This window comes from Chaetodon trifascialis, chromosome 5 (assembly GCF_039877785.1).
Source record: "Chaetodon trifascialis isolate fChaTrf1 chromosome 5, fChaTrf1.hap1, whole genome shotgun sequence".
NCBI classification, from domain to species: domain Eukaryota; kingdom Metazoa; phylum Chordata; class Actinopteri; order Chaetodontiformes; family Chaetodontidae; genus Chaetodon; species Chaetodon trifascialis.
Window position 1 is genome coordinate 19,921,061 of NC_092060.1, and position 15,297 is coordinate 19,936,357.

At 41.6% G+C, this 15,297-nt stretch overlaps 2 protein-coding genes across 2 annotated transcripts; both read right to left on the reverse strand.

Moving 5' to 3' along the window:
• Positions 1 to 340: 340 nt before the first annotated feature.
• chic1 (cysteine-rich hydrophobic domain 1) lies at positions 341 to 5,948 on the reverse strand. Its single transcript, XM_070963407.1, has 6 exons — positions 5,802 to 5,948; positions 4,341 to 4,395; positions 3,188 to 3,343; positions 2,737 to 2,793; positions 2,212 to 2,271; positions 341 to 1,775 (listed from the first exon to the last, which is right to left on the reverse strand). Exons 1-6 carry the CDS (start codon positions 5,945 to 5,947, stop codon positions 1,725 to 1,727), a joined length of 525 nt encoding a protein of 174 aa, XP_070819508.1. The 5' UTR covers position 5,948; the 3' UTR covers positions 341 to 1,724.
• Positions 5,949 to 7,321: 1,373 nt separating this feature from the next.
• Positions 7,322 to 10,346, reverse strand: cdx4 (caudal type homeobox 4). Its single transcript, XM_070963408.1, has 3 exons — positions 9,911 to 10,346; positions 8,311 to 8,456; positions 7,322 to 7,555 (listed from the first exon to the last, which is right to left on the reverse strand). Exons 1-3 carry the CDS (start codon positions 10,344 to 10,346, stop codon positions 7,322 to 7,324), a joined length of 816 nt encoding a protein of 271 aa, XP_070819509.1.
• Positions 10,347 to 15,297: the final 4,951 nt, after the last annotated feature.

Here is a 15,297-nt window from a genome sequence, read left to right on the forward strand (position 1 = left end):
ATTGTGAAAACAAAAAAACAAAGGACCATAAAACCAACCACGCTGAAGGGAAGCCCACCACTTCAGGGTTCGGGGGTTGTGGCGAGATACAGCAGAAACGCAGCGTGGTCGTCTCTGACCGCTGGTCCATGACGTTAGAAAGTAGCAGCAGGTTTGTCCTGAGATTTACAAATGTGTCGCCTTAATTGCAGACTGTCTTGTTAAAGTTAACGATTCAGCACCTTGTTAAACATGACTAACAGCCACATTTCTGCATTGGGGCAGCAGCCTTTGGGCAAAGCGCATTAGCAGAATAATTTAATAAGTAATTTGTGAAAAATGAAAAAAGGAAGCAGAAAAGTCAAAATCAACAATTTATTTTCTCTCTCCATAGGGATTAGGTCATCATGACAAACATTTACAAGAATTGTAACAGGGACAATACTGGGAGGAGGATTTAAAATCTCCTTAGTAAAAGAGAACAGATTTCCACCTGTACTTCTCTGTGGTTCACCAACTATTCCAGAGGCACTCTAATACAATCTCAGGACTAAGATTCAGGAAAATAATACCAACACTGGACAGAATGGCTGAAACAAAGGAACCATCTGCTCAATACACCGCGTGCTGTGGGCGCACGTGCTTCCTAACACACCGGGAGGACCAAACATAGCACGGGGAAAAGTACAAATCTGTAAAAAAATGAATGCAAAGTTAAAATGATAAATGAGCGGGAGAGCAGAGTTCAAAACATTTTCTTCCAACTGCACGTCAGACATGCAAACCACCTCCAGTTTTAACGGATGACGAGTCACTGAGCGTCATCTTTATTGGCAAAAGCTGCCCGGAAACACGCACAGCTGCTGTCACTGGATGAATCTTCACCGTCTGATATCCTGACTTTCTACTGGGCTCAAGTGCAATGATGAGTCCTAACTCTGGCATGGTGTACATTGTAACTATATGGCTTACAAGGTAAACAGGTCCATATAAACTAGAAAGGTACATAAACATCTTTCATTAATCAAAACTATGGTACAGCAATATATTGGCAAAAAAAAAGAAAAAAAACTAAAGAGCTAAGTAACTTTATGTAAACAATGGTATACCACTGTACAGCTTATCCTACCATGGTATTTACAGGTCAAGTTCTTTTACTAGCTAGTTCCCATGTACAGAGGGTCAGATGTAAAGAAAAACACAGGGTGATGACGTACACTGTACGTTAGGCAATTTCAACCATCCCGTCTACTTGCAAAGAACTGGATTCAAAGAGAGGAAACCCAACAAACAGCATGTGAATCTCCAGACTTGTTGAATTACTCAATGCCTTCCTCCTCCTGTTACATGTAGAGTTATTTAAAAAAATCATATATAAGGCAAGGATAATTGAGGAAGGTGGAGGCATCACATTCTTTGCAAGGGATTACTGATAGAACAGACGGGATACGGGCTGATGGTTCTTTGGGGTAAATGCACTTTTCGAGAGTTTCGCTTGTTTGTCACATGTAACAAAAACACATCCGAGTGCAACAAAGGGGACATGTCTAGTTCTGTTGGGAAAATGTGCAAAATCTGCTCTAAAGCAAAGTGACAGTGTTGCAAATTCTAATGTACAAGGTACTGGGAGATGTACGGGGTCGTCACCAGGGACGCCGGTGCAGACCCTTATTCCAACATACTGTATATACAAGGCACTAAGGATAAGATTCAAGGGCCACACATCCAGTCCTTTAACAGCCTCCTCAGTCTGGTCGGAATATAGGATATTTGGGTAAGAATTCTATGAGAATCACCTGCAGAGAGAAAAAAACAAAACTAATCATCATTTCAGACGAATGCAAGACGTTCACACAGATTACAGTTTCCATCAACAATGATGAAGAAATGCTGGTTATATCTGAATCTGGTGAGTTGCAAAAATGTTGATACTGAACGTATCAGTAAGTTTTTCATTGACAAAGTATCTCATCTGTCATCATTTGATCTCGCAATGCAACATCTGCTCACAGTGACTACAGCATTATCAAGCTTTTTATGAATCCCTTCCTAAAATCTTTGTGTTTTTGACTGTTAATAAAACAAAACAAGACTTTTAATGACATTATTTTAGGAAATTAAAAAAAGCATTTTCACAATTTTTTTTTTTTTTGATCGATTAAGAAAATAACCTGCTGATAAATCGCAAATGGAAATAATCGTAATGTTTCTGAAGTTACTCATCTTACTTACGTATTCCATCATATTACTGCTTTCACATTTTCTTTTGCTGAGTTTCCAGTGCAGTCCCAGCTGATGAGAGAAGACACAGACACAATGAATGAACATCTCTCTCACTCGCAAACAGACACAAAGACACACACACACATACACACACACACACACACACACAAACAAAGAAAAATCTGGCTGAAATCCCCTTCAGTGTCGGGGGAATTCGAGAGCAGGGCTGTCTGGTCTCACCGGGGTCAAACTGTGGCCAGACACCCTGAAGAGCTTCTTTTATACCTTTGCACAGCTACTAGCTGTAATTTGTTGCTGCGAGACAAAACAAAATTAACATGGCATTTTACTGCTGACCTCACAGTCCGCTCAGACCGCGTCCACCAGATCTGACTCAGACAGCTTTGAGGGGTTAGAGTTTACAAAACAGATCATCGGTCATTATCCATCATGATGATACTTCCACTGCACACTGACACAGACAATTAAGCACTTTCACACAGGTGCTAATGTGCAATTTGTCATTGTTTTTACCTTGTGGTATAGCCGGTTATTCTCCCACTCTAACAACTTATGAATAGACCGTCTTGTCTGTTGGAAGAGAGAACAAATGCACGTGCATTAGCGCAAGCAGCAAAACACTCATTACTCAATTCAACACTTTAACAGGTAACGGTAAACAGCCACCGTATTAGGATTTATGGACTGAACTCCCAATTTACCAGCCAGTAATTTCCACTTTGCTGTCATTAATTCTGAGTGGTAACGCCACCTTTAAATGACACACCCTTGAGCTGGGCAGGAGAGGAGCTGAGCAGCGCAATGCGTCATTTCTACACAGGGCCACTAATTGAACACGAGCTGTTATTACCCTCTACACTCAGACCAGCGTGGCTGAATTGCTATAACAGCCACGGAGTAATCAGCACTGATGCAAGGGAGAGTTAAACTGTCCGACTCGTGCCACAGGAGGTCTGGGACTTACTCTCTTGTTGAGGCAGATAACAGGCCATAGACTGCAGCCTACTGTACAGCAACAACACAGGCAGCCGCAAAGAAGCCACTTCACATTCACAGGCAAGTTCTTCCTCAAACAAGCATTCACCCTGCTGATGCTGGTTTTGAATTCCTCTGGTGCTACCTAGAAGAAAAGGAGAAAGGTTGGGTGTGTGTGTGGTACATATGTAGTGGGGGAAATTATCAGAAAATTGAAGCAATAGCCAAATTGCTGAGAGCAAAAGGGAGAGAGACAATTGAATTTTTCTAGGCGGTGCTGACACGAAGGATTCCCAATTGCTCAGAAGAAACCCTTTGCACAAAGATCAAAGAGCTTTAGAAAACCAACAGGTAGATATTTGCAGATGTTGTCCAGAGATGAGATGAGATCTCTAAATACTATGCCTCTGACTTGCTAACCAAGCTCTAGACTGTTCAAGGCAAGGAGGGACTCAAAGGAGAGATAAGCTCAGTGCCTGTGGCTGCGCCGGCCAAACAACTTGAATGGATGCTCATTCCTCGCTGAGTCTGTACGCCATAAAACAGGGGTCGTAATCTTTTATGACAGGATGCAAAGGTCTCTTTGCAAACAGCCAAAGACCTCAGAATAAAGCCCAGCAGGGCCTGATCTGCACCCTTCAATCATCATAATTGTGACCTCATCCATCACATGTCACCCTGGGTCACAATACTGAAGGTACTTTTTATTGCCCCACACTTCCCTCGGCCTGCTCTTACCCCTACAGCCTTTTTGTGTTTCTGCGTCCGACCCAGGAAGCTTTCCTTTCTTGTCTGCGGCAGAGTCTTCATTTCATTATTTTATCACCTGGAGCTGGACCCTCAAAAACACTGGGGTCCCCGCCAACTGAGCCCCATAGACGGCTTACTCATTTACAGAGCTGGACAGCAGCACATTCAGACCCTTTTCTATGCACTTTGGTGGGTTAGTTGAAATGCATCTCCATCAGATCCAAACCACTTGGAGAAGTTTGAATGGGCCGGTTTGGGGAAGTTGGGGCCGTTAAAGGCCCAAAAGAACAATAGAATCACTGTGGCTTTAATTGCTTAATTCTTCCTACTTGGAAGTGAACAGAAAGCTGCCTGCAAGACTGAAGTGCAAGGAAACTAAACAGCAACTGTACCTTTCCCGTGAGAACAGAGGGAAACTCTGTGTCAAATCTGTTGCTCAGTCCAAACCTGAAAAACACAATGACAAACAAAACGTGAGCATTGACACGGAAATAAAAACGCATCTAAAATGAAATACAAAAACAATCCAGAGCCTGAGGAGAAATGTACTGTTTCATGCTTGTTTTTTAAAGTTCAGTTGACTTTGAGAAGGGGTGGCATTAAATCACACATGACTAAAAAAGGATAAAGACTCATTTCTACTGCAGTTCTTGATGTAAAGACAGTAAATATGGGGGACAGTAAGTGACAACATATTACCAACAATCCAACACAATAATACTTAAATCATCATCAGTAACATCTCAAAGTCAAACATCCCAAAAAACAAACTCCAAAATGGAACAAAAAATTATACCAGTTTACACTTCCAAGCCTCCCATAATCCATTGGTGCTTAATTTTACTTGATGTGACTTTTGCATTGGTATCGTTATCCCAATAATGAACCAATAAATAATTTGCATGTTATCTTGAATTCATATGCGCAGATCATGTCATGTCAGCTTATATACAAACACAGGATGTGTTCACCCCCTCATCTTTCCCTGAGGAAGGAAGAAAGGAAGGAAGGACTGTTTGTGGTTAAAAAGTCGTCATATCCATGTAGGAAGAAGGACAAAATAAGAAAAAGAGACTGAAGTGTGCAGAGAGTTAATCATGGTCACGTGTCTCTCCTGGAAAGATAAACCCTACCAGCACACATGTGAACAGTAAAACTGATCGCCTCACTTTTTTTTGTCTGATCTGAATCCAGATGTTAAGTTGGCTCAGATGGCTGCAAAAAGGTTTCCAGCTGGGTCAGATTAATGTTAAGGTGAAGGTGAAGGTGAGGAAAGCTCTGATAATACTGACAGCGATGAACCTGGTCAATAAAACCCCCATAACGACCACATGCCGTCATGTTGGGGATGCTGACGAGCTTTAAGCTGCTCCACAGCAACGATAGAAAAAAGGGCGACAGCTTCAGTCAAAACATAGCTGTGGAGCTGACATGTGCTGTAAACAGTGACGAAACTTGGTTAGACGATGATTAGGGGGCTGACATTGTGTTGTCTTCATCATATCTGTGTTAACATCAACACCAGCTGATGATGATGTCTGATTATGCTCGGTAAACACATTACAGGCAGACTTCTAGCTAACGGTTCATCACATACAAACTTGCTTAACCATGAATCTCGGTTGCTCGTCCACGTTCACGGTGCCACGAGGACATAAAACTACTAACAGTAGTTTATCTTGTTATAACATTACACGAACCAACGGCCCCCTTCACACAACATATGGCTAACTGTTAGTTGTGTTTGGCGTTAGCTAGCAGCTTAGCATCAGCTAAACGGGCTAAGGATGAAGACCCCAAAGCAACAAAGCGACCCCCGGACAAACAGGAGCGACAAACGCGGCTCTGCTTACACTGTGATGTGCCCGGCCCCTCGCATAACCACGGGCTCCGGACAGTATCTGGGCAAGTGCTCCTCGCTCACTACGTGCTCATCTTCTTCGTCTTCTAACTCATAAATGGTATCAAAGTCCGCCATGTTGGGTAGTAAGACGCTCATGACGTCTCCCGCGGGGCTGCGCACGCGACGCACAAGCGGGCGCGCGGAGCCGGAGTCTGTGAGGATCGTTGATCTGAGATCAGAAGGAGCAGAGCTGAAGATGATCACGGGAGCGCCCATCAGTGAGACACGACAGGTGTATATTAGCAGAATGAATTAAAACCATAAAGTCGTTACTGTTTCTACGATGTTTGATATTTTAAATACTGCGTTTTGCACCGGGGATCATTATTAAAACTTCTTCGGACGTGGACATGCAGGTCAAAGCCAGGAAAAAGTCCTCCCCCCATAATATCCAGTCTACCCACATGACAATTAACATGTCACTGCACCTAATTACTCATGAGCCGACACAAGCCTCAACCTTAAAATGCTTTGAACCTGCGTGTCAAGTCTACTGGATGTAAACCCCCTGACACTGAGTGGAAAATGAAATTGCACCTGAATGTGACAGAGAAGCTTCACTAACATGTGTTTAACAGCCAAAAATGACACTGATTCACAAGATAGATAAAGATCAGTGACATTTGTCAAGTGTTAAACAGAGAATTTGACTCAGTCTCTTCATGCTCAGGCTTCATTTTGCTCAAATTATGCATTGAATTGACTCGTCCCTTTGCCCATTAACCTACTTTATAGAGAGTAAAGTCCACCTTTATTAATTTTTTTCTGTTGACAGGTCTATGTGCAGATTGTTGGGTGTATTTTTAGAACTGAAAAGTCATTTTTAGGAGAATTATTTATCTGTTTTGTGCTTGACTTGCAACAGTGTGTATGGGCATCCTATGAGGTCAACCAACACTAGTAAAACAGTTTGCAGGCTATGTAACTTGCATGCATTTGTTACTTGCACAATCCCAAATTTAGAAATAAGAGAAATGACAGGTGTACTGCAAAAAAACACATTTTATTTACATTTTGAGCGTTGCCATCAAAAGACCCGTATCATTAAACTTGTGCTGAAAAACCCGTGTGAATGATTTGTCCAGTCAAAGCAGTTTGTCCAGCTGCACACAGTCCAGTGTGAAGCTTCACTAAGATGTCCCTGAATTCTCATTTTATTCACATACACTTCATGACATACAAAAAAAGGATATTTATATCTTTTTAACTCACAAACAATTTAAAGCTTTGAAACACGTCGATTTTTTCGTTTTTCTTTTTCTTTTTTTTTTAATAATCCCCACGTTATTAGAACTATTCTATAAAAAGCAATATTTGAAGAGCCTCCAGCATTTCGTTGCTATAAATCAAATCTTTATCCACAGCTTTGTGCTTCAGGACGTGAGTTCAGATCCTCTGGCTGCCCATCAAGTGTCCTGTCAGCGTGTCGGAGTGCTCAGTTATGTGAGGTGGTCCAGAGGGTGAACTGCTTTACTGAGTCACTGTCACTTGCTGTATATTCCTGATAGATGGCAAGGTGTTCATTCCCTGAGGGGGGTACAGAGAGCCGTGGATGTCTGTGGGGCTGAGAGAGCCCGGCACGGGCAGAGGGCTCACCGAACCCGGGTCGCTGTGCACGGACCCCCCGCTGCCGTCGGACTGACCCAGCTTCTTCTTGATCAGCTTCCTCTCTTTGGCTCTGCGGTTCTGAAACCAGATTTTCACCTGAAAAGGCACAAGGGAAGTGAAGTTAAATAAATGTTTTGGCGCATGGGCAAACTCCTTTAACCTCCCTCAACCCTCAATGTGAACATAAAATGAAACAAAAACATTAGCCTGCAGGTAGAACATGAAGAAAAATAATAATCAGTGAGTATAATGTGTGCGTACAGGGCTCCTCCTCCTTTAATCTGGCGTTGTAATTAAATTATAAGAAAAAATGAAAAGAGCCTCGATAGAAAATAATAATAATTTTCGTTTGATATCCATCTAATTCCTGAATAAAAATCAAATAAGATGCCTATTAACACATAGATAAGACATGTAGGACAACAAATGGTAATAATAAATATAGGCTTGACTAATGAACACATTTCTGCAAATAGTACTATTTTCATTCAAATTGATAGATGAGCAAATACATGTCGAAATTTGAGGGAATGATTAATAAAACATTATGTTTGAATTTTAGGATGTAATTATCAAACAGCATGGGAGACTAATTTTAAAAAAAGTCAAGACAAATCCAGGCGTGGCGTTAATGTATACTAATACATGTGCTGTGTATGAAGAAATAAATATATTAAACGCATTTCTGTCTCACATGTAAAGATGCAGAGAACCAACACGTGATGATGAGATTGACCTTTTGTGAGTCGTGCATGTGAGAACAGCTTATATGCAGTGTGTATGTCATATTTCTAAGTGCATCTCTCTGCCCTGAAAATAACGCAGACAGACGCACGTTGATATAAACGTACCTGTCTTTCCGACAGACCGAGGTTGACGGCCAGTTCAGATTTCCTCCTGATGGTGATGTATCTGTTGAAATGAAACTCTTTCTCCAGCTCCAGCCTCTGGTGGTCTGTGTAAACTACCCTGTACTTCTCCTTCGTCCTTGTTTTACCTGTGAAAGCGACAGAAACACACCGCGTTAAGACTCCGCTTCTTCTGAGCAGCCAGGCGGTTGAACTGGAAGATTCAGGCCGCAGAGGAGGCTGCATGCCAGGACCGGCCTATCTGCACATAGCATCTTTATTAGCTGCCTCTTAAATCCACGTCTCTTTGTTTTGTCTACACGCACGCAAATTGAGCTGGTTTTCATCTTGCTTTGATGACAACTGCAGTACAGCGAATTTCAAACCGCCGGCAATCAGATCATCCAAAGACAAGTTAAAAAAGAAACACGACGCAGGAGATAAGAGGGAGATGTGCGGAGATTATTGCACTTTATTCCGCGCAAAACACCTCCAGACAGCAGAGGTGTCCTTTGAAACTGTTGCGTTAGTTCAACCGCTTTGGAGGCCTGTTACAGGAGTCCATGCTAACTTTTAATGGATGTGCGTTTGGGGGAATAAATGTTTGAAGATGACAAATCTGATCAAAATTAAAGAAAAATATGTGATAGGATGCGAATATTTCAACATGAAGCTCAAAGGTGAATTAATTTAACGAATATAAATTAGTCTATTGGGGCAGTTTTATTCCAGGCCCTCATAGTAATAAACAATATTTCGTTTCAAAATGTAATGTTCGCTACTGTAAAGGCCTGCAGTTTATTACTACTCCACGTTTGAGACACGGCCTGTGAAAAACGTCACTCTTTCCGGCAATATAACTCTTGGAGAGGAAGGGAAGGTTGGTGCATATCAAAGTGAAGAGGTGTTGAAAGCAAAGGCCACCGCCTGGATATGACGGCTAACACTCAAAACACCAAACAATGTGACAGGGAAGTCGACCTCACATCTCCAGGATTCATGACATTAACATCACAACTGGGCCTGGCGCCGATTCCTCACACCCTTTTTTTTTATTTCCACCACAGGAGTGAATACAGGAGAGCGAGCTTTTGGCCTTCAGGTCATTTTCCCATCAGAATTATGAGATATGGAGAAGAGTCACCCGATTCTTTCTGCTGCAAGTCCGATGCAGCTCGTTATTTTTTATTTCATAGAGACCTGTTCATTTAAATAGCCTATAAATGTCCTCATTCTGTTGGCATTTTATATTATTATTAGCCCAAATGTGAGCAACCCGCATACGGCATGTGTCAAAAGACCGGATTTTCCTCCTGTTCTCTCAGTTTCTGCCGCATTTTTGTGCACTTTCTACATTTGACACTTTTGATCTACCTTTTAAATACTTATCCCTTCTTTAAAATTAAATAGATTTCTTTAGAATAGTTTAATAGAAATAACATGGAACCGCCAGAAAAATACTTTAAAGTGTCTGCGTAAAATCCAGCGCGTCTTACTGAAACTAGCTCTTGGGTGTGCAGAAATGTTGAAGTTGCAAAAAAAAGATAATGAACGCAGAAGCGACTACTATAATTTGGCGCAGTGTTAAAGATGATGGACTCACCTGTGGAAGACGATTGCGCAGTTTTGCTCATCCACTGGAATGAATTGCGCCTTTCTCTATCAGGAGAAAGCTGTGCAACAGTAACGTTCTCCGGTGGCGGCTGTAGCACCGCAGATCCCGGAGGATGCATGTGACTGTACTCAGATGAGCAGTAGGGAACCTGTGCAGGAGAGGAGTTGTTCATGGGTGTAGGAATAGTATTAGGGGGTCCCAGACTATAAGCACCCCAGTCCTCCCGTGGAGCGCCATATGAAGGTCCCCAACTCCCCGCAGACTGTGCGTGCGTATCCATGTTTGGCACATGATGGTATCCAGTAAAGTCTGGGTACTGTGGTGTAGAAACAAAGTTCTGTGGAGGCAGATTGATGCTTGATCTTCTTACTGGCCCTTGGTGATACATGCCGCTTTCTTTATCCAGAAGATATCCCACATACATGATTTGTACAAAAATAAAAATAAAACACAACAAAAACAGCGAGGGGGTGATGCAGCCTGTTTTAAGGCGACATTGCTGCGCTGAAACTGCTAAAAACAATCCTTCTGCTGTTTATATAGTCCAAATGGGTTCCCAGTGTGAAATGCGACGTAGCTCCAGTCTGTCTCCAGTCTCACATGATGTGGCTCTGTTGACAAGATGGTAAAGGTATACTAAGGCCTGCCTGACGTCAGCCAGCTCCACAGCTCTGGGATATTTGCATTCAAATGAGAGAGAGCGGTGCCGCCGGCCCAGCTGTCCCCTTGCGCCTGTCCTGCAGCGCGTCATCACCTGACAGCGGGCCTATCCTGAGCATAGGTTCTCCCCACCATGAATAAATTAACACCGCGGCCTATCAGATGCACAAACCGGCAATAAACAGGGGAAACAAGGTCGCAAATACATCAAGTAAAAAAAATGCCTGTGCGTAATTACTCGCACATGTGTTTTATTATATAAGATTGCTGGAAACGTTCACTCTCTAGTAACCATTAATTGCAATTATCTGCAGCATCATAACAGAATATCGATAGCTAATTATTTTTTGCACAATACTGCCAAAGTTTTATTCTTCCAAACTAAATCCAGATCATTGAAAACTTGTTATTAAGGGAATTCGCCAGTTTCCAGCCACGCTTCACGCTTTCAATCCCGTTTTATTTGATCAGATATTCATTTACAAACGAGGTGCAAAGTATGAGAGACTCTCGCGAAGCAAGCCGGGCCTTTCGTATTCCGTGTTCACACCTCAAGGTCGCACTTCACAGCTAATTCCGGTTACAAGGAAACTCCGACAACCCCCTCTGTGACAAACAGCGGCCCTCCACACATCAGTCACCGCTTGCCCCTGAAGTTACAGTGAATTTAATTCTCTGTGATCGAGTCTAATACGCGTCATGCGCCCCAGAGAACAAACTGCACGATAAAAATCTGAGCTTTAAACACGCTCTTGGACGCAGTCGCTCAGCTCCATAAAAGTTTGTGATCCCACTTGCTCTGCTGCAAATTAACAGTTTAAATCAGTTAATGAAGCCAAAAACGGAAAATTACATGTTATGACATGTTGAAGTATAAATGTAAATGCACTTTTTTTTTCTACCAAGAGCTCATTTTGAGGCCCAATGGGCTGCACTCTTGTGCGTCTCTGGTTGGATAACATCACACACAGTTTGATGAACACATACTGCTTCCTCTTGAAGACATAATTTGTAAATTCTTGGTATTTTTCTGATGAATTCGGCAGGTGTCTGAGGTGTCTTTAGCAGAGCTGACTAAGTGGCCTGTCTAAATGGGCAACTCTAAGTTATAAACGCTGATGGATGCTTCTGTTTATTGACCACAAAATATTTATGAGACAGTTTAATCGAGTTGGCCTCTGACTGTCCGCGGCCAGTCATTTCTCTGATTTGTACACAGCTAAGCTTTTTTGGCTTTTTGGTGCCTTCAACAGAGACTTAAAGCTCTCACTTCTAGATTGATACCAAAATGTGTCTGCCAGACAATGTCTAATCCACATTGTTTGTATCACTTAAAACACTTTCTTCTTATGGTGATGTGTTCAAGGGACTCGGGTCATAAAGACTTGATGCACAAGGATCCAAGTCGCAGGTCAGGGCAGGTCTTCGGAAGAACTAACTTGTTGAATCACTTCGCTTGAAATCACATCGTATGTCTTGATTTTAAGACTACATTCAGCTGCGAAACGAGTTGTCTTTAATGCCTTTTCCCAGCCAGTTGTCACCCACTTCAGCCTGGGTTACACCACCACATGGTGCTGTGTCTGCGTCATCTGTTCTGCCCTGAACTTTCCTCACTGTGCAGTTTGACTCTTCAGACTTACTGCTGCCTCCTTGTGGATTTATGCAGAACTACAGCGGCTGCTATTTGCACAGTTGAAACATGTCTGACCACCAGTGCTACAAAGTAACTGAGTATATTTACACAAGTAATTATTCTACTTAAGTACACTTTTAGGATTATTGTACTTTACTTGAGTATTTTCATTGTTGGCTACTTTAACTCCTACTCTACCGCAATTCAGGACCAAAAATTGCACCTTTTACTACAGATTCACAAAATCCCAATAGAAAATAATCCAGCTGCAACAGCAAAGTTATGGACACATCAGGGCACCAATAATTATAATCCAATAAAACACTAAAATTGGACATTCTGCACAAGAACTACTTTTACTTCTGGTCCCGTCATGTATTTTGATGTGAATACTCTTGTACCTTTATTTTTAAAAAGCAAAATTGAATGAAAGACTTCTATTTTTAAGTAGTATTTGTACACTGCAGTATTGCTACTTTTACTTAAGTAAAAGATCCAAGCACTTATTCCACCACTGCTGACCTCTCACAGGACTATTTACCACAAGAGGGCAGCCTCCACCAACAAAGAGCACTTGCTGTTGTGCACAGTGTTGAACGCTACAGTGAGAGTGTTACAAGATACACTATACAGGTAAATATTAAGAAGTTGCTGTAAAAATCACATAAAGTATAACTTCAAAGGTGAAAATCCACCTTTAAACAAACTTCATAACCTTCTATTCCACTGATTTTACATAATAATAATAATGATCAGTAATTACATAAGTACAAATGATTGTTTTCCTGGTCGGTCCATCTCAAGATATTTTCTTCAGTAACTCTTCTGTCTTTCCTGAGGCAACAACTATTTGCACATATCTTTAGTCCTGTCTTTAGGAAGCATCCTTATATAAATGAGATTGTATTCTCATTACTTGAAAATAGAATAAATGGAGCATACAAATGAAAAAGAAGCTGCCTCACTGAGCACTTGTGATGCAACTATCTTGATGACAGCTGCCTCACTGACGATCATTATGAAAATGTGTGAAGAGGAGTGAAGGATGTTTTATCCTCTGCATCTTTTCTTCCCATATTTGCTGCTTCAAACTGGATGATAGTTTCTGCTCTTATTTACTTTGGCCCGTTAAGTTTTCTTTTGACATGGTCACCTCTCAAGATTCACCTCCTCCTGTCATCCTCCCCTTTCTCTGATACTCTGAATTCCTTCTTTTAGACAGTTCTTGCAGCACTCTTGTGAGTAACATCATAAGAGGGAGTTTGATCAGAAAACATCTGATGCAACGCTGTACTGCAGTCAAGACGTGCCATCAGATGACGCTTATTAAATGACTGAGCCTGTCAGAGCTCTTGTGTGAGATCTCACATCCACACGCTGCAGGGCGGACACAGCTGTGATTCACAAAATGAGCTCATGTGTCAGAGCTGCTGTCATATCGAGAGGCTGCTGTTCTGTCTTTCAGGTTCACTGCAGTCAGATGTTGTACAAGAACAAACTCGTTTAAAGTTACAGATTAAACTGAGCACAGCGGTGGAGGAGGAAGTACTCAGGTCTTCTACTTAAGTAAAAGTACTGATACCACAGTGTAGAAATACTCTGCATGCACACTTTTACTCAAGTAAAAGTACAAAAATATTAGCATCAAACTAAGTAAAAGTGCTCATCATGCAGTATGGCCCATTTCAAAGGATGTATATTCAATTGTTGGATTATAATTATTGATATATTAATCTGTTTGTCACGTTACACATCACAAAGTAGCTAGTAACTAAAGATATCAAATACATGTAGTGATGTATGTAGTATGCAGTATTATAATAAAACCTAAAGTATTTGCCTCTGAATTTTGGTAAAACTGCGTGTGGATTCACTAGATGGCGCAATTGAGTTAGTTTTGCTCTGTCTCCTGGTCTGTGGACGCGCAGAAATGAACGGATCAGCTGTAGATAGATAGATAGATAGATAGATAGATAGATAGATAGATAGATAGATAGATAGATAGATAGATAGATAGATAGATAGATAGATAGATAGATAGATAGATAGATAGATAGATAGATAGAAACACATGCTCATGCGCTTCAGTGCTGAAGAATGTCTGTAATGTGTGAGCTCAGCAGAGTTTTCTCCTCCTCAGAGTCTGTGAGGTTGCACAGATGTGCAGCTCAATATACTAAAACTTATAGAGCTGCAATGCAAAGCCTGACAAGGTGCCTGTGAGAGTGTCCAGGATGTTTCGAAGTGTCTGGCTCAGACCGGCTACACTGTAACACCAGTTTGACTGTGAAACTTCAAAGTGTTCAAGCCTTGAAAAAGCACAGTCAGATGATTATCATGTGTAGTCACTGTAGTGGAACATGTCCAGCTGTTGTGGCATTGTCGGTGCTCAAATCTCAATTCTTTAAAAGACTTTTCCTTCATTTTGCCTTCTGCGGTTCAATATCCACTCATAACGTCTCTGATTGGTCCGTCTCAGTCAGCCTTTCATATAAAGTGAACAGTTATATGTCTAAGTATCGTTAAAATGACTGCAGAGGTTGCATTTTCATTCGCGCAAACTACAACGTGTGATGATATAGAGCACTCAGTGTTTTCCTTTGAGTGCTGAAAAATGCACAAACACTGAAAGGGCTTTGCAAAAGGAACAAAAGTCCCTTCTTTCCATGAGCTCAGCACAGTGTGTATGCAGCAGATCAGTGACAGTCAGTGGTGAAGCAGCCCAAGAATTCAGTTTGTTGCATAACTGATGTTATTGAAGTGGTCACAGCATTGCTCTGCAGGAAGAGAGGTAAAACAAGACCATCTGCTACTATTTTTAGAGAAACTGACACACAGGCACCGATCTTTCGTTTGTCATCTGTAACTTAAAACACATGGAAACAGAATGCTGCAAACTCAAGTCATGTTTGAGTATTTTGATCCATTTGTTCAGAAAAATGTTCTTGTTTACGAGCTGTTACTGTTTTGTGGGCTTTTTTGAGAGCGAGGGAACATTACATACATCCTTGTAGCAGGTGTGTATTCAGGTGTTTTGGAGGGAAAGTGTGGTTTGAACTTTTTCACTTATTTCACATCA

Excerpts from the sequence above, each read along its gene's own strand:
- cdx4 (XM_070963408.1), bottom strand. The coding sequence starts at position 10,346 with ATGTATGTGGGATATCTTCTGGATAAAGAAAGCGGCATGTATCACCAA. Across the intron at positions 8,457-9,910 it reads TGCGCAATCGTCTTCCACAG|GTAAAACAAGGACGAAGGAG; the intron begins GTGAGTCCATCA and ends TCGCTTTCACAG. Across the intron at positions 7,556-8,310 it reads TCGGTCTGTCGGAAAGACAG|GTGAAAATCTGGTTTCAGAA; the intron begins GTACGTTTATAT and ends GTGCCTTTTCAG.
- chic1 (XM_070963407.1), bottom strand. The coding sequence starts at position 5,947 with ATGAGCGTCTTACTACCCAACATGGCGGACTTTGATACCATTTATGAG. Across the intron at positions 4,396-5,801 it reads GGGGCCGGGCACATCACAGT|GTTTGGACTGAGCAACAGAT; the intron begins GTAAGCAGAGCC and ends TGTGTTTTTCAG. Across the intron at positions 2,272-2,736 it reads ATAACCGGCTATACCACAAG|CTGGGACTGCACTGGAAACT; the intron begins GTAAAAACAATG and ends TTCTCTCATCAG.